At 62.0% G+C, this 23,078-nt stretch overlaps 1 protein-coding gene across 1 annotated transcript in view; it reads right to left on the reverse strand.

Annotated features, from left to right (window-relative positions):
* DSCAML1 (DS cell adhesion molecule like 1) overlaps positions 1 to 23,078 on the reverse strand; it is a gene marked incomplete at its 3' end in the record, with an annotated part of 336,958 nt that overhangs the window by 66,669 nt on the left and 247,211 nt on the right. The window contains exons 5-11 of the mRNA XM_079788952.1: positions 19,206 to 19,484; positions 16,858 to 17,133; positions 15,300 to 15,596; positions 13,444 to 13,716; positions 6,082 to 6,360; positions 5,564 to 5,683; positions 4,325 to 4,501 (exon numbers count right to left, since the gene is read on the reverse strand). Of these exons, the coding sequence (XP_079645078.1) occupies positions 4,325 to 4,501; positions 5,564 to 5,683; positions 6,082 to 6,360; positions 13,444 to 13,716; positions 15,300 to 15,596; positions 16,858 to 17,133; positions 19,206 to 19,484 (1,701 nt within the window). The remainder of the gene's footprint in view (positions 1 to 4,324; positions 4,502 to 5,563; positions 5,684 to 6,081; positions 6,361 to 13,443; positions 13,717 to 15,299; positions 15,597 to 16,857; positions 17,134 to 19,205; positions 19,485 to 23,078) is intronic.

Here is a 23,078-nt window from a genome sequence, read left to right on the forward strand (position 1 = left end):
TCCTGGTCCTTACGGCAGGATTCCTGGGGCCTTATGGCAGGATTCCTGGTCCTTACGGCAGGATTCCTGGTGCCTTATGGCAGGATTCCTGGTCCTTATGGCAGGATTCCTGGTCCTTACGGCAGGATTCCTGGTCCTTATGGCAGGATTCCTGGTCCTTATGGCAGGATTCCTGGGGCCTTATGGCAGGATTCCTGGTCCTTATGGCAGGATTCCTGGTCCTTATGGCAGGATTCCTGGTGCTTATGGCAGGATTCCTGGTCCTTACGGCAGGATTCCTGGTCCTTATGGCAGGATTCCTGGTCCTTACGGCAGGATTCCTGGTCCTTATGGCAGGATTCCTGGTCCTTATGGCAGGATTCCTGGGGCCTTATGGCAGGATTCCTGGTCCTTACGGCAGGATTCCTGGTCCTTATGGCAGGATTCCTGGTCCTTATGGCAGGATTCCTGGGGCCTTATGGCAGGATTCCTGGTCCTTATGGCAGGATTCCTGGTCCTTACGGCAGGATTCCTGGTCCTTATGGCAGGATTCCTGGTCCTTATGGCAGGATTCCTGGGGCCTTATGGCAGGATTCCTGGTCCTTATGGCAGGATTCCTGGTCCTTACGGCAGGATTCCTGGTCCTTACGGCAGGATTCCTGGTCCTTACGGCAGGATTCCTGGTCCTTATGGCAGGATTCCTGGTCCTTATGGCAGGATTCCTGGTCCTTACGGCAGGATTCCCGGGGCCTTATGGCAGGATTCCTGGTCCTTATGGCAGGATTCCTGGGGCCTTATGGCAGGATTCCTGGTCCTTATGGCAGGATTCCTGGTCCTTATGGCAGGATTCCTGGTCCTTACGGCAGGATTCCTGGGGCCTTATGGCAGGATTCCCGGGGCCTTATGGCAGGATTCCTGGTCCTTACGGCAGGATTCCTGGTCCTTATGGCAGGATTCCTGGTCCTTATGGCAGGATTCCTGGTCCTTACGGCAGGATTCCTGGGGCCTTATGGCAGGATTCCCGGGGCCTTATGGCAGGATTCCTGGTCCTTACGGCAGGATTCCTGGTCCTTATGGCAGGATTCCTGGTCCTTATGGCAGGATTCCTGGTCCTTATGGCAGGATTCCTGGTCCTTACGGCAGGATTCCTGGTCCTTACGGCAGGATTCCTGGTCCTTACGGCAGGATTCCTGGTCCTTATGGCAGGATTCCTGGCCCTAATGTCAGGATTTTTGGTCCTTACGGCAGGATTCCTGGTCCTTATGGCAGGATTCCTGGTCCTTATGGCAGGATTCCTGGTCCTTACGGCAGGATTCCTGGTCCTTATGGCAGGATTCCTGGTCCTTATGGCAGGATTCCTGGTCCTTATGGCAGGATTCCTGGTCCTTATGGCAGGATTCCTGGCCCTAATGTCAGGATTTTTGGTCCTTACGGCAGGATTCCTGGCCCTAATGTCAGGATTTTTGGTCCTTACGGCAGGATTCCTGGTCCTTATGGCAGGATTCCTGGTCCTTACGGCAGGATTCCTGGTCCTTATGGCAGGATTCCTGGTCCTATGGCAGGATTCCTGGTCCTTATGGCAGGATTCCTGGTCCTTATGGCAGGATACCCGGGGCCTTATGGCAGGATTCCTGGTCCTTATGGCAGGATTCCTGGTCCTTATGGCAGGATTCCTGGTCCTTATGGCAGGATTCCTGGTCCTTACGGCAGGATTCCTGGTCCTTATGGCAGGATTCCTGGTCCTTATGGCAGGATTCCCGGGGCCTTATGGCAGGATTCCTGGTCCTTACGGCAGGATTCCTGGTCCTTACGGCAGGATTCCTGGTCCTTACGGCAGGATTCCTGGTCCTTATGGCAGGATTCCTGGTCCTTATGGCAGGATTCCTGGTCCTTACGGCAGGATTCCTGGTCCTTATGGCAGGATTCCTGGTCCTTATGGCAGGATTCCTGGTCCTTATGGCAGGATTCCTGGTCCTTATGGCAGGATTCCTGGCCCTAATGTCAGGATTTTTGGTCCTTACGGCAGGATTCCTGGCCCTAATGTCAGGATTTTTGGTCCTTACGGCAGGATTCCTGGTCCTTATGGCAGGATTCCTGGTCCTTACGGCAGGATTCCTGGTCCTTATGGCAGGATTCCTGGTCCTATGGCAGGATTCCTGGTCCTTATGGCAGGATTCCTGGTCCTTATGGCAGGATACCCGGGGCCTTATGGCAGGATTCCTGGTCCTTATGGCAGGATTCCTGGTCCTTATGGCAGGATTCCTGGTCCTTATGGCAGGATTCCTGGTCCTTACGGCAGGATTCCTGGTCCTTATGGCAGGATTCCTGGTCCTTATGGCAGGATTCCTGGTGCTTATGGCAGGATTCCTGGTGCTTATGGCAGGATTCCTGGTCCTTATGGCAGGATTCCTGGTCCTTATGGCAGGATTCCTGGTCCTTATGGCAGGATTCCTGGTCCTTACGGCAGGATTCCTGGTCCTTACGGCAGGGTTCCCGGGGCCTTATGGCAGGATTCCTGGTCCTTACGGCAGGATTCCTGGTCCTTACGGCAGGATTCCTGGTCCTTACGGCAGGATTCCTGGCCCTTATGGCAGGATTCCTGGTCCTTATGGCAGGATTCCCGGGGCCTTATGGCAGGATTCCTGGTCCTTATGGCAGGATTCCTGGTCCTTATGGCAGGATTCCTGGTCCTTATGGCAGGATTCCTGGTCCTTATGGCAGGATTCCTGGTCCTTATGGCAGGATTCCTGGTCCTTATGGCAGGATTCCTGGTCCTTATGGCAGGATTCCCGGGGCCTTATGGCAGGATTCCTGGTCCTTATGGCAGGATTCCTGGTCCTTATGGCAGGATTCCTGGTCCTTATGGCAGGATTCCTGGTCCTTACGGCAGGATTCCTGGTCCTTATGGCAGGATTCCTGGTCCTTATGGCAGGATTCCTGGTGCTTATGGCAGGATTCCTGGTCCTTATGGCAGGATTCCTGGTCCTTATGGCAGGATTCCTGGTCCTTACGGCAGGGTTCCCGGGGCCTTATGGCAGGATTCCTGGTCCTTACGGCAGGATTCCCGGGGCCTTATGGCAGGATTCCTGGTCCTTACGGCAGGATTCCCGGGGCCTTATGGCAGGATTCCTGGTCCTTATGGCAGGATTCCCGGGGCCTTATGGCAGGATTCCTGGTCCTTATGGCAGGATTCCTGGCCCTAATGTCAGGATTCCTGGTCCTTACGGCAGGATTCCCGGGGCCTTATGGCAGGATTCCTGGTCCTTATGGCAGGATTCCCGGGGCCTTATGGCAGGATTCCCGGGTCCTTATGGCAGGATTCCCGGGTCCTTATGGCAGGATTCCCGGGGCCTTATGCCAGGATTCCTGGTCCTTATGGCAGGGTTCCCAGGGCCCATTATGCAGACCCATGGACATGTGAAGAGGTAGATCAACAGTAGGAATGTGTGTCTTTGACAACATGTACAGGCTTATTCTGGGGTGCCAAGGCCGGCAAGATGGGCTCTGTGATGGGGCCTAGAAGCCATTGATGCAGCACCAAGTTGCAATGTGTTTTAATGCTTCCAGCTTTTCTGGCGCACCTTCCCGTTTCTACCCTCAGTTCCCATCCTGTTCACCCCGATGTTTTGGGCTGGGGGGCCGGATGAACCTCTTGCACAGGAAGGGCCCTGGAGCCTAGAGAGGTAAGGTACCTGGGTCAAGTCCCACTGCCCCTCAGGTGGATCTGAAGTCAGAACCCAGGTTTTCTCCGTCCTAAGTCACAGGTTACACACAAGCAGGTGTCAGTCAAGTAACAGAAACGAAGGGCTCAATATGACTATTCCGATAGAATTGCCAACCTCAGATCAAAGTCAAGGAGAAATCCCACATCCCATGAGCACCTCAGGAGCTAATCAGGACTGGCGCGTGGTGAGCGGGTCCTGTTGGGGTCAGGCCCCTGCTTTCGATGACTGCTTCCCACCCTCCCCCCACATTGATTTTTAGAGAGAGTGGAAGAGAGTGGGAAAGACAGAGAGAAACATCGATGTGAAAGAAACACATCAATTGGTTGCCCCTGACCAGGCCTGGGCCGGGGAGGAACCGGCAACTGAGGTGTGTGCCCTTTACCGGAATCGAACCTGGGACCCTTCGGTCCGCAGGCGACACTCTATCCACTGAGCCAAACTGGCTAGGGCATGACAGTGCTTTTGAATCCCCATCCAAGTGTCCAAGCCCACGTCTGACTAGGAATCCTCTGGCTTCCCCTTCACACACGGACCAATGGAAACCATGAGGGGGCAGGTGGGTGCAGAGATGGGCCGTGGCCATGCCTAGGGTGCCGGGAGGGCCAGGGGGCAGGACTCACTCTTGACGGTGAGGAACATGGACTTGCTGATGTCGGTGCCCACGCCGTTGCTGGCCTGGCAGAGGTAGTAGCCCATGTCTTCCTCCAGGACGTGGCGGATCAGCAGCGAGCTGTTGGCCAGGACCTGGATGCGGCCGGTGAGGGGCACCGGGTGGTACTGCTGGGGGCTCCCGCTCCCTGGAAGGAGGCGGAGGTTAGAAGAGCTGCTATCTGGGCTGGGGGTGAGCTGGGTGGATGGGAGTGTCCCAGGGAATGCCCACTGCCTTTCTCCTGAAAATCTAAGGCCACTGTGTGGTGTGCCCACACCACTCCTGTTTCCTGGGCCACAGGAGGGACCTCCCAGAGAGCTGGGCCTGCCAGCTCGAAGTGAGGAGCTGGAGTTGGCATGCCCACGTGGCACTGAGCTTGTTGGGGTGAATTCCTCAGAGCGGGAGAAAGAGTTGTCTTCAGGCCACTTGGCAACAGGCAAAGGGAAGACTGAGCCCTCAGATGGCAGTTTCCTGGGCAGCCACGCCCAGGAAGGAGGCCAGCCATCCTCCAAGGGGGGCTTTGGGCACCACCCCCTCCCAGTGTCAGCCCTAGACATGGTCTAGATCAGTGGTCGGCAAACTCATTCGTCCACAGAGCCAAATATCAACAGTACAACGATTGAAATTTCTTTTGAGAGCCAAAGTTTTTAAACTTAAACTTCTTCTAACGCCACTTCTTCAACATAGACTCGCCCAGGCCATGGTATTTTGTGGAAGAGCCACACTCAAGGGGCCAAAGAGCCGCATGTGGCTCACGAGCCGCAGTCTGCCAACCACTGAGGTTGGCGTGTGGCTTAGTCAGATACGAAATGCGTCCTTGGCATGAAGTTGGGCTCCAAGATCCAACATCCAAGATCCCAGAATAATTGGTGAGGAGCAGGGGCTGATGAGGCTTGGGGACCCCAGAGCAGAGGGTGGGGGGCATGTGGAAGTGGGGAACACAGAGTGCCCTGAGTTCTAGGGCTGGAGGGGAAGTGGAGAGGTCAGTCTGTGGGGACAAAAGAACATTGAGTCAGCATGATAGCTGTTTGCCGGCCCACAGACCCCTGGATGACCTCCAGACTGGGTGTAGCCTGGGGTCCCCATGGAGCTCAGAACCCAGGGCTCCCACCCAGGCCCAGGGATGCGTGGGAACCAGGCCTGAGTCTCACCAGCATCCGCCCTCCCCTCTCCCTGGCTACTCAGAGTCGCTGGTTGGCCAGGGGCTTACCCTTGGCATGCTTCCACATGACTTTGGGTGGGGGGTAGCCATCCACCGAGCAGTTGAGCACACCAGCTTTGCCATAGATGCCGTCCTGGTTGTTGGGCTGCACCACGAACCGAGGGGGCACTGCAGAAAGAGGGAAGGCGGGAGAAACCCATCACCTCAGTCTCTGATAGGTCTTCTGGGGCTTCAGGCACCTGCCAGTCAATGTCAGGCCCGCCTGGACTGTTCTAAACCAGAGCTCCCAAGAGCTCTTGCTGGGTGCTGGTTGGGAGCTGGGAGCTCTGAGCTCCAATTCTGATTTTGCCAGTGGCTAACTGAGCAAGCGTCTTCCCCTCACCAGGCCTCGGTGTCCTGGCCTGGAAAGTAAGAGGTTTGATCCTCTTGATCTTTAAGGCAACTTCCAGAGCCAACCTTCCCTAAGCCTGGGATTCAAACCCGGACCTAGAGACTCTGAGCAGCAGACAGAGCTGGACTCCCGCCCCCCCGCCCCTTCCCCCCAGCACCGGCCCTTCCCCACGCACCGCGCACGACAAGCTGGCGCTCCCGGCTCACGGTGGCTGCCGCGTTGCTGGCGATGCACGTGTAGTTGCCGTTGTGCTTGAGGGAGACGCTGGAGATCTGCAGGGAGCTCATGAACTCCTTGCTCTCGATGGTCACGCCGGAGCCCGAGATGATCACCTGCCCGTCCTTCCTCCAGGTGATGCGGATGGGCATGTCCCCAGAGGACACCACGCAGGGGATGTAGAGCAGCTGGCCGATGGAGGCAGGTGGGAACTCGAAGGGCTGGATCAGAGGGGGCACTGGGAGGGAAGGGACGCTGCTGTCAGCCCCCACGCCCCAGCCCAGCCAGCCGCACCGCCTCCCCTGCCTGGAGTCTGAGCTGCGGTGGGGGGATCCTCCTTTTCCAGCTCTGGCTGGAGCATCAGCCATTATCTCTATGACAACTCAATGAGGCCACAGCAACTTCCCCAGCAAGTGGGGGCAGAAGGGAGACGAGGAGACCTCCTTTCTGCAGTCCAGTGATTACAGGCCGGTTCTCCCAGGAACCGCTCCACCCTCCTGGGAACCTGCTCTCTGCCACAGGCCCACCCAGAGCGGGAAGGAGGTGGCTTCCTGTGCACGCCTCAGATGCTCCTGCTCCCCCGGGAAGTGGCCAGGTGGACGTGGTCACACCTTGGCAGCCCTTTGGATGCTGGGAAAGGTCTTGGCTCAGGAGCTCTAGGTCCAGAGAGGTGACATTTAGGAGAGAAGTTGTCTGCATGCTCTATCAGGCAAGAGCCACACCCCTCAGCAGGGCCCTTACCCACTTCCCAGTGCCATCTCCCACCTCGCCCTTCACTCCATCACCAGCGCCCACAGCCCCTCGCCTCAGCCCGTGCCTGGGGGCACCTGAGCGAGTACAGCGGGGTGTTTGTCCTCTTCACCTCCCACCAGGTGTGGCCAGCCCAGTGGCTTCTGACCCATCTCATTCCTGACCCACCCACATCCAGGTCCTACGTCCGCCAGGTGTTCTGGGACTCTGGCCATTCCTGGCTCTCCCCCCCCCACCCCCAGCTATGGCTGCCTCTGCTCTTTGGGTTGCAGCCTCCCCAGCATTCTGGGTGGTTTGCTGGGTCTTGGATATCCAGACAGATTTTTCTGGAACCCCGACTGTAGTAATGGCCAAGTGCCCATTGTTGAGACGTCCCAGAGGTTCCTCTGTTGCTTTGTTTTTGTGTGTGTGTGTGTGTGTGTGTGTGCCTAGATGAGCTCTAGGCCCCTGGCCTCCTTGGGCCTTTTGGTGGAATCATGGCAGAGCCCCGATCTGCCGCCCAGTGTATTTCCTGAGGCCCAGCAGTCAGTCCTTCCCACCAAGGCCCACAGCTGGAGCCCGGCAGGCCTGCCGCCTGTCCTGGAAAGCCTGCCCCCTGCACGGCCCTGCAGCCCCGTCCGCGCCTGGGTCACGGGGCACCGAGGCAGCCTTTGCATGACCACTTTCCCCGCCATCTGGGAGCTCCGTCAGGGCAGTAACCAGGGCAAATCATGAGTCCAACTCATGCTTGGCAGGTGGGAACAGTAAATGAAAGAACATGTCTGTAGATCATTCCCTGGGCTGACCCTAAATGGTTACCTGTGAGGAGGGCAAGGGGTGGTGAGAGCACAGGGTGGGGTTCATCCGGAAAGAAAGAGGGGGCTCTGTGCTGCTCCTCAAGGGGCTGTGTTTTGGGAGCTCCCCCCATGGCCCCTCCAGAGCTGGCTCCTGTGGTTGAAGAGCCCATGGACAGGAGCTGCAGCAGCGAGGGCTGCGGGGTGGGGGTGGCGGGGGGAGAGGGCTGGGGGCGGCTGCCTGGGAGGTGCTGAGCCTGCAGGGCTGTGCTCTGGGGAAGGATGGTCCAGCAAACATTTCCACGGAGGACAGAGCAGATAGAGACGATGGATAGTATTAGGCAGGAAGCTTGAGCTCCGGCAAGAGGAAAACTGTCTCTCAGTAAGAAGGGATTTAGATAACGGAACAAGTTACCAAGGCAGGTTAATTCCTTAATTAACTGAGTCATCTAATATTTATGCGACGCCTGCTCTGCGAAGGCTTCGTCTCCGTGTGGGCTCGCGGAGGCAGGCACGTGCTCACAACACAGACAGACGCTCCGGAGCGTGTCCGCCGCCGTGAGTGTTGGACAAGCACCGTCCGAACAAGGAGGCGCTGGACTCAGAGCCGAGTGCCGTCTAGTTGGGCGACTGCAGCTTCATGGGGAGGCGGATGGGAACTATGAGGGAGCACACACACCCTTAAAAGTGTGTGTGTGTGTGTGGGGGGGGGGGGAGAGGGGGGGGAAGAGAGAGAGAGAGAGAGAGAGAGAGAGAGAGAGAGAGGCTGCGCTAAGAGGCAGAGGCCAACTGGGTTTCCAAGTGGAACATTGAGGCTCCTGGACAGACCACTGCGGGAGGGTCGCCAGCACCCCCCGGGGAGTCAGACGTTCCCCTGGGCTGGCTAGAGCCTCTGCTGACCTGTGGGGGGCAGGTGGCCAGACAACTCCGAGACCCAGGCAGGCTCCTGCCCCCGCTCCCTGCTGTGGGTTGATGGGGAGTGAGGCTGTGGGTGGTCAGGGTCCCCTTCGGGAGGAATGCGAGGAGCAGAGCTGCGCACAGAATCCCTGGCTCGGGATGGCCCTCGGAGAGCCTGCAGGTGGGGGCACCCTGCCCGGAGGGGGAGAACACAGGGGGGTCCTGGCTCCTCACTGTTTGCTGAATACTAGGGGAGCGCGGGGAGTGGGGGTGCCGAGAAGCAGGTGTGGGGCTCTGGGGTGTGCCTGCAGGCAGCTGCCTGGACAGGGCTGCTTTCTGATCTGAGTCGGCAGCGCCTTCCCCAGCGCTCAGTGCTCAGCGGGGACACGGCTGGTTGAACGTGTCCATGTCCCCCCCGGGAGGCATCCCAGCAGCCAGGGCTCTGACCTCCTCCGTGGTGATGGCCGGGGGCCTCTGCACGGCCGGCCGCAGCCCGAACGGGGGGCACGGGTGCCACGTCACCAGGGACTTCTCTCCGGAAGCCCTGCTCTGGCTACAGTCCTCTTGGCAAGAGGGCAACTCGGTCAGCGTTGAGGGAGGCGGGGCCAGGACAAGGTGCCGGCACGGTGAGGCGGCTGCGAGGCCAGTGGGGGGTCCACGAGGCGTCCGGCCACGGCAAGACTCACACCCCTGCTGGGGAGCGGGCAGCAGAGGGGCACGTGCCCGCCAGCCGGCCTGTGGACACTCTGTCTTCTCCCTCTGGGACGGAGCCTCTGTGCTTCCTGGGCCCTTTGGCAGAGGATGGGCGCTGGGGAGTAGGAGCGTCTCCTCCCTGCAGCGGGGACGTGGGCAAGACCGCGCCTGGGAGCCAGCCCAGACTGCGCTCTACCCCCATGATCCGGGCAGGTCGCCTCCTCACCACCCTGCTCTCCCCCGAGCCTCGGCGCCCTCATCTGCAAAGTGGGGGTGGGGGTGGGGGACACCAAGTCATGTCTGAGGCCCCAAGGCCGGTGTTGCAGTCGTAGCGTCTAGTATTTTAGGAGGAATAACTTCTTCTCAGGAAGGCCTCCCCGGCCGCCTGTGCAAATTGCAAACCACGCACTCCACCCCGCACGCTCACGCTCCCTCCCACTCCGTTTTTGTGCCATTTCCCCCCAGAAGGGTTCCTGAGGCCAGGGCTTGTGCCTGCGACAGCACAGGGCCCGAGTGCCCGGAGTAGGACATGGTCAGCGTCGCTGAGGGAACGGCACTGTCGCCATCTGAGCCCTGGCTGGCCACTAGGACGATGCTGCCCATCGGTGAGCCTGGCCCCTTTGCCGAGGAGCGGGCTGCTGGCAGCAGCTGCCTTGGTGCCCCCGCCTCAGTGAAACCGTGTGCCCCCTCCTGTGGGTTCTGGTGGGTCCCTCCAGACAATGCCTCTGCCAGGATCAGGCCTGTGGCCCGGTGGGGGCTCTCTCTGAAGCCTGTGGTCACAGCAGCCCGTTCACTGGGGGGAAGGGGCTCGTCCGCAGGCTCCACCTGAGGAGCTGGGGCGGGGGCTGGGCTGAGCAGCGAGGGAAGGCTGCGTGTGGGTGGGGAGTGCGGGCATCGCGGGTGAGGGTGAGGGGACGGGTGTGAATGTGAGTGTCTCTCCCGTTTGCTCTCCACAGGACTTGGCGCCCCCCCCCCCCCCCCCCCCGGTTCTGGCTTCGCTGAGCTGGGCAGAAAGTCTCTCATGCGCTTGCTTTGGCTCCAGAGGCCCAGCTGTGGGGATGGAGACGCCCCCTCCCTGAGCCAAGGACAAGGCACCCGGTGGCAGCCCTGCCTCCTGAGTGAATAAGCATTCGGCCCGTGTGCCCAGAGAGGCTTTGGTGCTACATCATTTTTCAGCTACAGGGCGCCCTAAAGACACCAGACCCAGGGTGGATCCCTATGCCCTCCTCTCGGCGTCCCGCCCAGGATCTCTTAGGATGCCCAGTGACAACACCCGCTGCTCTGCAGCCTGGCTCTCCTCTGCCCGTCGCTGCCACACGTACCAAAGTCCAGGAGGCCCTCAAAGCATCCTTGCCTTCTCTCCCCGCAATCCCTCCACCTTGCCGGGCCACAGCTGCCCACCCCGGGCAATATTTCTGTGGCAACACCTGCAGCTGCCGTTGGTGGCTCAGGAATTTGCCTCAGAGGAGGACATGGACAGAGGAAACATTTGTGTATATGTAACTGCCAGCACGTACGAAAGACGTGTATGTGCAGGTGCGGGCAGGTTGCATGTACATGCGTATGGTGTGTGCCTATGTGAACGTGCATTGCATTCATGCACACAGGTCTCTGCACATGTGTGTGCCTGCATCTGCATGCAAATCTTGTTGCTCTGCTCTCGGCTCAGTGTTTGACAATTCATCAGAAGACAAGCAGTCCCAGGAGAAATGGAGCCAGCAGTCGTTTTTCCAAATCCTGGAGCAGCATGGGCCTTGCCCTGTGCACAGCCCTGACCCCCCAGAGAGATACGGGGCTTCCGGCTGGTCTCGAGCTTCTAGCACCCTGCCCGCCTGCACCCGGCCCTTCCCACACCGGGTTTCGGCTCTGGTCCTGGGGGAGGGGCGCATGTCCCAGCCAGGCAGTAGGGGTGGGGTCTGGAGCGCTGCCCCTGGGCCATCCCTTTCTACCTCGGCCAGCGCCCTCTCCACACCCGCACCTCCTCTGCCTTCTCTCTGAGGAGCTCGGGAGCAGCACATCAGCTCATCAGAAGCGTGCTCCTGATCAGTTCTGACAGCTGCTTTGCAAAAGTGCATGCTAATGAGGAGGAGGGGGCAGTGGAGAGGGGGCGTTGAGGGGCCCGAGCTTTGGGAGTGGCAGGGGCACAGGTCCTCGGAGCTCCTCACACAGTGCTGCTTCGTGGTCTGGAGAGGAAACAGGTGAAAACCCTGCTAGGGCTGAATTTTCAGCTGTGGAGGCTGGGACGTGGAGTGTGGGCACAGGCCCGGTATACCCGCCACATCCCCGCTGCAGGAGAGTCACGCAGCCTGGGTGCTGGTGCGCGGGCTCTGCCTCTAGGAACACACACACACACACACACACACGCACAAACATGCGCACACACACGCGCACACACGCGCACACGCACGCACCCTCCCGGGCTGGGAGACACTGTCACTCGGCACTGCACACCCTCAACAGGCCCAGCGAGCCGCGCAGACGGAAGGCATCAGATTCAATTCATTAGGACTGATCGCTCCCTGAGTGGGGATGAATAATTGATGAGCAGCGGCTTTCAGGATGTTCCGCGTGCTCCACCGTTCGCTGGAGGCCTGTTCTTTTTTTTTCAAGCCAACAAACCAGGCCACATGCTCGCTGGTGCGGGCGGTCTACGCGAGTGGAGCAGAGGTTGGATGTTCTGATATGTGATGTTTACACAGGGAACTCTCGGTCTCCTGCTTGTAATGGGAATGGATCCAGGAGGCCCGTGATACTGGACGGGGCACCACACGGGGGCTGTGGCCTGGGGTCGGAGGTTCCCGCCAGCACCAGGCCTCTGGGCTGGGCAGAGGCCTCAGGCTGAGAAGATGGCCGCGGTGGCCCTCAGTCAGGGAAGCAGGAAGGCAGACGCCATATGGGACCCCGGGCTTGAGGTGGCCACAGGGCGCCCAGTTCTCGGGGCTCAAGGGAAGGCTTGCAGGAGGGCGCTCTAAGCCAGACGGCTGTCTAGCTTCAGCTCAAGAAGCACACACCGTCTAGCGCTGTGACAGGTGGCGGGTGCACAAGGAGGCATGTGACAAGCCCCCGTGTGCCAACGAGGGCGGCTGGTGACAAGGAGCACAGGAGAGAAGCACTGACCCCGCCTTCCGCCAACGTTCAGCGCCGCCCGCTGTCCCCAGATACATGCACCTGCTCGCCCGCTGTGGGCTCGGGGCCAAACCAAAGGCAGCGTCCCCCTCCCCACTCGTCCTTCTCCCAGACCTCCCTCTTCCTGTCACAGGCCTTCATTCCACCTGCGGCAGGAGCTTGGGACCCTCCGGGGTCCCCTGTGCCAGGGACCTTTCCCCAGGGCCCAGGCCAGCTTTCTTCTGGAGTATGTGTCCCCGCCGCCGGGGTGACGCGATGTCCAGGTGTTCTCACGGGCTGTCTCTCCTCCTGCCTCCTCAGGTCGTCCGGGAACTTCCTTCCTCCCGGCCTGCCCTGCCCCAGCCCTGGGTCCTTCTGGTCTAGGCAGAGGCTGCCTGGCTTTCCCTGACCTCTTCCCAGCCAGGCCTGGCGGGTCCCACCTCCCTCCTGCCCCCGAGCAGCCAGGCCACCCGGCCCACACAGTCCCCAGGCCTGCGCTTCTAGGAGTAGATTTGGGAGGGACCTTCACACACAGCACGGCCCAGAACCAGTACACCCCTCATTTCTTCACGCAGCATTTATTCGCGCATTGATATTCATCCATTCATTTCACCCATAGTCACTCAGGGGCTCCCAGGTACCAGGCTGGGGCCTGAGCTCCAGGAGGTGCTTCCTAGGCCTCAAGCGGCACCAGCAGGTCTAGAGCCGCCAGTCTGTACCCCAGAAGGGAGCCCGGGACCCAGCGCCTGCTCCTGCACCCCGCCTCCTGCTGCCTGCACGCTCCTGGCTCCCGCCCCCTGCCCCTCGCCGCCTCCTGCCGGCCGCTGGTGGGCCCTCCACGCTGACGTCAGGGGACCTACAGAGCCTGCCATCTCCGTCCTGGCCTCTCTCCCTGGCTCCTCTGGGGGGCCAGTGCTGTCCTGCCCTGCAGCCCATGGAGCAAACCTGAATGCAGAGGTGCCCGTGGCCTTGTGTCCCCGCAGGCGCCCCCCTGCCCCTGCCCCTCAGACACTCTGCGGAGCCCTCTCCTCATGGTGTCCCACCCGCTCGGATGCAGAGGCCGCGGCCCCCGTGGCCGGCCACATGGCTGGGGGCGGGCCTACCTTTGACGGCCACGTGGACGCTCTGGCTGATGGAGAGCTGCGGCTGGATGAGGACGCTGCACAGGTACTCGCCTTCGTCCATGCCCTTCTGCACGTCCGTCAGCTTGAGCGTGCCGTTCTCAAACACCACCTGGCGGTGGTTGTCCGGCAGCAGCAGCGCGTCCTTGTACCACTTGATGGAGTAGTAGGGGTAGCCGATGACCCTGCAGTTGATGAGGGTGTCCCGCCCGGCAACGGCCGTGATGTTCCTCATCGCCCGGATGCTGGGGGGCCCTGCGGGGTCAGGAGGAAGGAGAGGAGGGGCGGCGGCGGTCAGCTGGGGCAGCCGCTGCCCGGGTGCTGTCCTCGGTGCTGGGCTCGGAGACCATCGGGGGCGGAAACCGCTGGTGGGAGGGGAGGGTGGCCTTCATCACAAGGCTGGAGGCGGAGGCTGGGACTGGGGCACCCACGCTCTCTCCAGGACGCAGTTACTGGCTTCAATAGTTGCCCAGGGCACGAGCCCATCCCCTGAGGGAGGGCCCAGGAGGGCGCCGAGGCCTCTCCAGGAAGGGCAGCTCGGGAGGGCGAGTCCTCATTTCCGAGGAGTTAAGATTTGGGGTTAAAATGGAAACGTGGACATTGTCATTTCCATTCAATTTGCGCATAATGCTGTCCGAAGGACCACAGGGAGGTCTTCACTGGACGAGTCTCCACGGGTAACTGTGTTTGGGGGCCCCTGAGAAGGGCCCCTGGTCACAGGGGGAGGGAGTGTTGTCACTGGTCAGCGGGGCAGACGGTCCTGTGGGGGTGTGGGGGCTCAGAGGCACCGTGCAGGGGGTGCTGGATGGGCACAAGAGGCTCCAGGCTCAGGCTCCCACCCAGGAGGCGAGGAGCTGCCCTGGGACCCTCCCAGGACCTGCGGCTCCGTCCTTTTCAGATGCCGAGGGGAGGGCAGGGGGCCACATGGAGGGCATGTGCTTCACGTGGGGTTGGAGACCTGCTTGGCTCAGGTGCACTTAGCATGATCCTCCGCCCCTCCCCTCCCCACGGCAGCCACCAGCACCCCTGGTCCCGAGCCCCCCTCTCTTCTCTTGGGCCTCCTCTGTGCTTGGGTCAGAGGTCACTGGTAGGGTCAGATGAGGGTCAATCTGACTTCACAGGCTGCAAAGGGCTCCAGAGGAGATTTCTCATCGCAGCGACTTGGAGAACTGAGACTTGGAGAACCTGAGGACTCTGCCCCTTGGAGCTGCCTGTCTTGGGGTGACCCCGCCCAGCCTGAGCCTCCTACTTTTGACGGCTTGAGCCTTGGCGGGTAGTGAGGTGGCGGACAGAGGATTCGGGGGAGAGGATGCTACGGCTCCTGCTGCTCACACCTCCTGGAGCGTTTGGGGGACGGCTCCGTGGGGTTGCACTGGGAACACCGCTTTGGTGGACACCCCTGTCAAAGGTCAAGCCTGGCCCCTCTGCTCCTTCCCTGGCCTGTCCAGGCAAGGCCCTGGAGGGTTGGTGGATGCTGGCCTGGCGCTTATATACCTGGGGCCAGAGAGATCGAATGGGGGAATGGGACCGGGCTCAGGGCAGGTTGCAGGAGAGGAGACAGGAAGAGGAGTGGAGTGGGCGGGGATGCCAAGGCAGTAAACTGTGCCACACACACACACACACACACACACACACACACACACACACACATGCACACGCACACGCACGGATGGACGACGGGACTGTGGAGGGCAGGGGAAGGGGAGAAAGAGGAAAGAGACCTCTACTAAGATTAAAAGGACAACTAAGCACGAGGAGCCATCACCACGAAAGATGAGGACCACAGAGATGGCAAAGGGACTCAGAGCCTATTCTGATATTTAAATGTAGACAGGCACCTCTTACGTTTATTCGCGCCTGGTATTCGGCACTGCCCACTGAGTTCCTCGCGGTGCACCGGTACACGCCCCCGTCCCGGATCTGGGGGCCCGTGACGTTCATGTGGCTGATGGTGGTGCCGTCGGACATGGTGTACTGGTTGGTGCGGTGGCTGCCATCCCGCACGACGGGCTCCTCGTCCAGGGCCCAGGTGACCGTGGGGGGCGGGGCCCCCTTGGCTGCGCACATCAGCGAGAACTGCTCCCCGGGGTTGACCACCTTCTCGCTGAAGGAGGAGACGATGCGGGGCGTGCCGTCTGCAGGAGTGAGGAGCCCCCTCAGGTCACTGAGCCGCTGAGCGGCCATCCCACCAGCCCCCCGCCCCACGGGGGAGGAGGGGAAGCGGCGGCCAGGACAATATAAAGAACTCTCAGGTACACTGGTTCGTGTTATTCATGAATCCCCGTCAGGTGCCAGTCACTACTGCTTAGGAATGAAGACTCTGGGTTTGAATCCTCCCTCCGCCACTTTAGCTCTGTGTCTTTGGGCAAGTTACTGAACCTCTCTGAGTCTTTCCAGCTCGTCTCCATAGAGGATGGTGATAATGGGGATCTGAGTATGAATTCCTCATCCGGAGGCTGCGAGGATTAAACGAACTAATGCATTAAAGATGCTTAGGACAGGACTTTGTAAGTGCTTCATAAAACATTACTCTCTCCGCTTTCCCTTTCTACTCTGCCTCCTCCCTTTATTAATAAAGGCAGAGGCGCAGAGGTTAACTGTGTGTGGAACCGGGGCCTGACCCAGCCGGACCTGTGGAGTGGGGTTCCATTTCTCATTCTGGCAGACGGGGGTAGGGGGGTGAGGGGTGATGGTGCTCTCGCAAACAGCCTGCAGTTTGAGGCTTAAAGTGCAAACGGCGCCCAGCTTGGCCGACCGCACAGGCTAGCCCCGGAGATTACGGCGCCCGGCTTCCTCCAGGGCCACTGTCCTTGTTCCCCACCCAGGTGGGGAGGAGCCCTGCCTTCCTTCCGTGCAGGATTGGTGTAAAAGGGTAACATGGGTATTAAGAACCCCAAACAAACATAAAAAAGAAAGCAAGGCAAATATAACATGCACTTCACACCCACCCACATGGCACATCAACATGCTGCCAGTCTCAGCCCCTGCCCATTTCTGGGGGCCCCTTAGCTCAAACTTGGGGAGAGCCAGTGCCTGGCAGAGCCGGATGCCCGCTGGGTCACTGCCTGCTCTCCTCTGCCTCGTTTCTGGGGGTCCCTCCGCTCTACTCCCTGCCCTTCCCACCAGCCTCGTTTTCCATGTCCCTGCTTAAGCTGACCGGCACTTCCCCTTGGGCAAGTGACCGAAAACCTCAATTTCTTCAACTGCAAGACGGAAGCATTAAGCAAGGATCTCCCCAGCGCCCTTGGGAGGGTTAACTAAGGCAGCAACTGCCTGGGGTGCAGAGAGAGCCGCCCCATACCTCCCATCCGGGGGCAGGCGGGTGCCTGGGCCCGGGCACCTCCCGGCAGGGCGTTGGAGTCCCGAAACCACCCTCTGAACGGGCGGCCCGCTCACCCTCCAGCACCACGACGGCGAAGTCCTGGGCGGTCTGGGCCTTGCGGGTGGCGAAGCACTGGTAGGCCCCCGAGTGGCTCTTCTGGGCCGAGGCGATGAGCAGCGTCTCGTTGCTGAGCCCGCGGATGGAGATGGCCTCGTCGGGCAGCACCGGCTCGGTGTTGCGGTACCAGCGGATGGTGTACTCGGGGGAGCCCATCGGCGCGCAGGAGAGGATGACCGTGCTGCCTATGCCGGTCTTCAGCTTTTTTGGTGTCAGGGTCACACGGAGGGGGTCTGGGCCAGGCCGGGAGAGAGCAGGGCGAACGGGAGCAAAGGGCTCCGTGTGGGTGAGTGTGGCCGCGGGTGCGCCGGGATCATCAGAGGCCCTGGTGCCAGAGCCCTGGGCAGAGGGGCTGGGACTGGTGAGTCCCCCTGTCTGGGCCTCAGCTTACTCCTCTGTGAAATGGCAGTGAGGCCAAGAGCTGAGGGGCTGTGCTTTCTGGGGGTCCTTTGCTCCGAGGGGCTGTGGTGCTCCCTGCAGCTCCTGAGCTGGATGGGGGCCTGACTGGCCCATCATCCTGCTGTCACCCACCCCAGACGCCAGGGAGCACCCTGGACCCACCACTCACCTCTCACCCCACCGAGCCAGTCCTGCCTTCTGCTGGTCTGCCTTCCTTGCTACGCCCCAGGCCATCTGTCCTCACCCCCCACAGCTGCCCCGCTGCAGACCCGGCTCCCGGCCTGGCCCCGGCAGTCTGCTCATCCCTGCCTCCTGTCTCCCGTGTCCCCCCATCTGTCCCCGCGCTGCGCCTGCCACTGCCCCGCTCAGAACTTCCATGGCCCAGCAGCTCAGGGTGGCGTTCAAGGGCAACAGGCCCCACGGGACCTGCCCCTCGACTCAGGAGCAGCCTCTAGAGGCAGCCTGCCCGCACCCCGTGGGCTACTCCTGCCCTCGGGCCCGGCCTGGAGTGTCGCCACCCCTTTACCTAATTCCTTCCCATCCTCCACCCTGAGCTCAGGGGTCATCTCTTCCAGGAAGCCTTCCGCCCCCCACGCCCCCACAGGCCGGGTTCAGGGTCCCTCTTCGGGCCTCCCTGGGTGCACTGACGCCATGCTAAGCACGTGGTCTTTAATCACCTCTGTGTCTGTCTCTCCCTCTAGACCAGGGGTCCTCAAACTTTTCAAACAGGGGGCCAGTTCACTGTCCCTCAGACCATTGGAGGGCCGGACTATAGTTTAAAAAAAACTATGAACAAATTCCTATGCACACTGCACATATCTTATTTTGAAGTAAAAAAACAAAACGGCAAAAACACCCGCATGTGGCCCGCGGGCCGCAGTGTGAGGACGCCTGCCCTGGGCTGTACGGAGGAGGCTGGGCCCCATCTGGGCTGAATGCGGCGTCAGGCCCTGGAGGCCGGCCCGGGAGAGGTTGGGCTCTCTGGTCCCCCCCAAGGGCCTGCAGACCTGCAGCTCTGTGCTCCTGAGACCTGGTGAAGGGGGTGGTGGGGTGGGTGGCGAGGGGGCAACATGGGGGTGGGTGGGAGCACCTTGGTGGCCTCCACCCCCGCCCAGGTCGAGTGACTGTCTTGCTGCCATCAGGTACCATGTTCAGGACTCCGGCCACTGCTGCCCCACGGGAGTGAGACCCCGAGTGTCTCCGAACCTGGCCCACGACTGCCAGCAGCTCCCTGCAGCCCACAGAGCAGACACTCAGAGTCAGACTCGGTGCCAGAGCGAGGAGGCCTCTTCGCTTTACAGAGGGCAACGTGAGGCCGGCCGGCGGAGGTGGGGGAGAGAGGGCTGGTGCAGAGCGTGCCCCTGGGCCTCACCAATCCTGCTCCGGGGCTCTTCCCTGGCATCAGCCCTCTGCCTCTCCTCCCCTCTGCACCCAGGGCCTCTCTGCTCCCCTGGGCCCTGAGCGGGGCAGGAGCAGGAAGGACTACCCCGGAAGGACGCCTGGGCTGTTTCCTCCCAGCGTCTGATGGGACAGTTATGTTCTCTTTAATGCAGCAACGTCCGCTGGGTTCCCTTCGTACAGACACTGCCTCCTTCCACAGCCAGAAACCCTGCAAGCTGTCCCCATCACCCTCTTGGGCCCATCTGACCTTGTGACCTCTGGGAGGTAGGAAGCCAGGGATCCTGATCCCATTGCACAGAAGAGGGCCCGAGGCTGGGTCCCGGGTGTGGCCTGCCCAAGGCCACTTACTCTCTCACCGAGCCTCCCAACCAGGAGACGGCCCCCGGGGCGGCCAGAGGCAGGCGCAGCTGCCCCCAGGCCCCTCCCCTCACCCCTCGGTGCTCTTAAAGGCCACGGTCAAGGTCACTGTCCAGGACAGGGCTGGAAGAGCAGCTTCCCCACTCACCTATGACCGTGAGGGTGCCTGTGGCCTCCGCTGAGCCGAAGGTGTTGGTGACCTCACAGATGTAGGTGCCGCTGTCCTCGGTCCGCAGGTCGCTGATGGTCAGCCCTGTGACATGGTTGGTCCAGCGGTTGTCGGCCGGGAGGGGCCTGCCATCCTTGAGCCAGCGGATGGCGGGGGTGGGGTAGCCGGAGGCGGTGCAGGGGAGCTCCACGGTGTGGCCGGCCCACACCTCCTGGGAGTGGAAGCTGTCCAGGATGGCGGGGCCGGACTCGGCAGGGTCTGGAAGGCAGAGCGTGTGGGTGGCCCCGGCTGGCCCTGGGCTGGGTGCCGTGGGGCTGGGGGAGGGAAGGCAGCACCCGGAGCAGGACCCTGCTGCCCACTGGTGCCCAGAGAGCAACACCCAGTGTGGGAGGGTTCTCGGGGTCTCCCTGAGCCAGTTACTGACCCAAACTCCTGCTCCTGCTGGGCGGAGGCCCTGAGACCCCGGGCCGGGAGCAGGGGCTGGGGAAAGACAGGCTGGCTCAGCTAGAAGGACAGACAGACAGAGGACGGAAAGGGAAGAGCCTGAGGTGCAGAGGGAGAGTGTGCAGCCCTCGCACTGTAGCCCATGCAGGCTGGCCAGCCTCGGGAGCAGCGAGTCCCTGTGACAGGAGAGTCGTGGTCTGGGGCTGGCGATGATGGGGAAGGCTTGGTCTGGGCCTCACCTGCCCTGTGGGTGCCCCTCAGGATGGGGACAATCGCCTGCCCCGTCCCGTCACCCCACCAGCAGTCGGGCAGATAGTGCCCTTCCCCGGCACCCAGAAGGGCTTGCTAGCTGAGCCTTCTGCAAACACCCTCGTTGCCCCAACAATTACCCACTGTTTGCTTCCCCAAACCCAGAGAAGGCAGTGACGCAGGACCTGAGCCCTAGACTCCGAGACCCAAGGCCTGAGCAGGCCGGTCCGTGAGTGACGGCCGTGCCACTTCCGAGTGGTGCCCGCTGCTCGCTCAGGCTGGCGCCCACCCTGACAGCCCCCGGGCTCCTCCCCTGGGGCCTCCGCTGCTGTGACAGCTGCTCAGGCTCCCCTGCAGCCACAGGACCCAGTGCACCCCTGCCCTGAGCTCCAGGGCCCCAGTGATCAGCTCCCACCGCACTCCGGGCCGGGCCCGCCTACACTGCCTCCCACCGCTCAGCCGCTCCCTCTGTCCTGTGGGACCCGGTGTCCCCACCTCCTGGGCCAGCTTCTCTCTCAGAGCAGCTTAAGCACCAATCCTTGGGACGGCGCCCCCTGCCCCCTCCCTGGACAGGCCGCTCTCGCCGGGCTCCCAGAGCTTCCTTTTTCCTTCATTTTATTTTCAAACAATCTCTTCTTTTTAAAGAAGCATTTGAAAGTGTAATATGTACACATGAAGGTGTGGGCGAGTGTACAGTATGTGAAAAGGGAGGACCCCCTCCTACTCACCCAGCTCTCTCCCAGGAGAAATCACTGTCCGTCCCCCATGGCCCTCGCCAGCAGCAGCGAGCACCAGGGGACTGTGGGCACCTCGGGGCAGTGTGGACCCATCGCTGCGTCTCCCGGGTCTGGCACTGAGCAGGGCCCAGCTTGGCACCATTCGTGTCTGAGGAGGATGAGCGGGGCGCGCAGCGGGGACGGGCAGGTCCCCCCACGGCAGAGCCTCCCAGGCTCAGGGACCCGCAGCGCTGGCTCAGGGGCCTGGCGGGCTCCCTGGATGAGGACCTGAGACCAGAGCAAGGCAGCGACCTGCCGGGGTCAGACCGCAGAGCCCAGAGCAGAACCAGGTCGCCCACACCTGGCTCAGCAAGTGGGATGGAGGGGGACTCATCCAGTGCTGAGCGCACTCAAGGGTGTCGGAGGCCCTGCATCCTCCTGGGCTCAGGGCAGTTCCCTCGCCCCAGCTCAGCTCCCTGGAGGGGACCGGGCCGGACACTGTCCTCCCTGGGAAGGACTTCCTAGAGGCTCTGCTCCCTTCCACCTCCCACTGCTCTCGCATGAGCCCCGCTGGGACACACAAGACCCTGTGCAGACGCAGGGGTCACAGGTCACCAGTGCCTTGGGTGGGTATGGTCCCTCAGCACCTGCTTCCTCATCTGCATGGGAGGCGGAGGGGTGGGCGCCTCCAGCATGGCAACGTGTGAGCTCTGGCTCGACAGATGTGGCACCACCGTGCAGACGTGGCACCATTGTGGGGACGTGCCACCACCGCCGAGTGGATGTGGCACCGCTGTGCGGATGGGGCACCGCCGTGCGGATGTGGCCTCGCCGTGTGGATGTGGCACCGCCGTGTGGATGTGGCACCGCCGTGTGGATGTGGCACCGCCGTGTGGATGGGGCACCGCCGTGCGGACGTGGCACCGCCGTGCGGACGGGGCACCGCCGAGCGGACGTGGCACCGCCGTGCGGACGTGGCACCGCCGTGCGGATGGGACACCGCCGAGCGGATGGGACACCGCCGTGCGGATGGGGCACCGCCGTGCGGATGTGGCACCGCCGTGCGGATGGGGCACCGCCGAGTGGATGGGACACCGCCGTGAGGATGGGGCACCGCCGAGTGGATGGGGCACCGCCGTGCGGATGGGGCACCGCCGTGCGGACGTGGCACCGCCGTGCGGATGGGGCACCGCCGTGCGGATGGGGCACCGCCGTGCGGACGTGGCACCGCCGTGCGGATGGGGCACCGCCGTGCGGATGGGGCACCGCCGAGTGGATGTGGCACCGCCGTGCGGATGGGGCACCGCCGTGCGGATGGGGCACCGCCGAGTGGATGGGGCACCGCCGTGCGGATGGGGCACCGCCGAGTGGATGTGGCACCGCCGTGCGGATGGGGCACCGCCGTGCGGATGTGGCACCGCCGAGTGGATGGGGCACCGCCGTGCGGATGGGGCACCGCCGAGTGGATGGGGCACCGCCGTGCGGACGTGGCACCGCCGTGCGGATGGGGCACCGCCGAGTGGATGGGGCACCGCCGAGTGGATGGGGCACCGCCGTGCGGATGTGGCACCGCCGTGCGGACGTGGCACCGCCGTGCGGATGTGGCACCGCCGTGTGGATGTGGCACCGCCGTGTGGATGTGGCACCGCCGAGTGGACGGGGCACCGCCGTGCGGATGGGGCACCGCCGTGCGGACGTGGCACCGCCGTGCGGATGGGGCACCGCCGTGTGGATGGGGCACCGTGTGTAGATGTGGCAAGGCCGTGTGGACGTGCCGGGCAACTGCTCTGAGGCCTCCCTGCCTGCCAGTTCCTGAGGCTCTAACCCCACCCCCTGTGGGAATGGTTGGGATAAACAAACACGGTGCCAGGGAAGAATTACTCAGTGTGACACTTAATTGATGCAAACACACAAATTCTGTGGCACACGCGGAATTTACAAGCGGAGGGGCTGACAGGCCGCGGAGGAGGGGCAGGGGATTAATCAGCGAGGCTCAGGCGTGAAATTAGATTCTGCGGGAGAGAAACCGCTTTCCTCCTCGGGAGCGGAGGAAGCGCTGTGGCGTGTGCAGCCGGGGCTCGGCATTGCTGGGCCAGAGGGGGCTGGGGAGACGGGCGCTGGGCCCCGAGAAACCCCGGGTGCCGGGCTGGGGGCACGCAGGCGCCCCGGGAGGCTGAACAGCGCTTCCCAGAAGGATCCCCCAGACACTCCGGCCCTGGCTCTGGGCTCTGACCTGGGGAGCCGCTCTGGTCTCAGCCTCTCTGGCCCCGGGTCCCTCTTTTACAAAAGCCACGCCACTCCTTGTCCACGGAGCGGAGGCCCCTGAAAGCTGTTGTGGCCGGAAGAAAGCACCGATGCGCGGGGTTAGTGGCAGGCTGTTTTAGGGACGCACACTGTTCTTGCCACTGCCTCCTCTACTTAGGAAAAGACAAAACGCGGCGTT

Source organism: Cnephaeus nilssonii (genome assembly GCF_951640355.1).
Source record: "Cnephaeus nilssonii genome assembly, chromosome: 13".
In the NCBI taxonomy this organism is placed as follows: Eukaryota; Metazoa; Chordata; class Mammalia; order Chiroptera; family Vespertilionidae; genus Cnephaeus; species Cnephaeus nilssonii.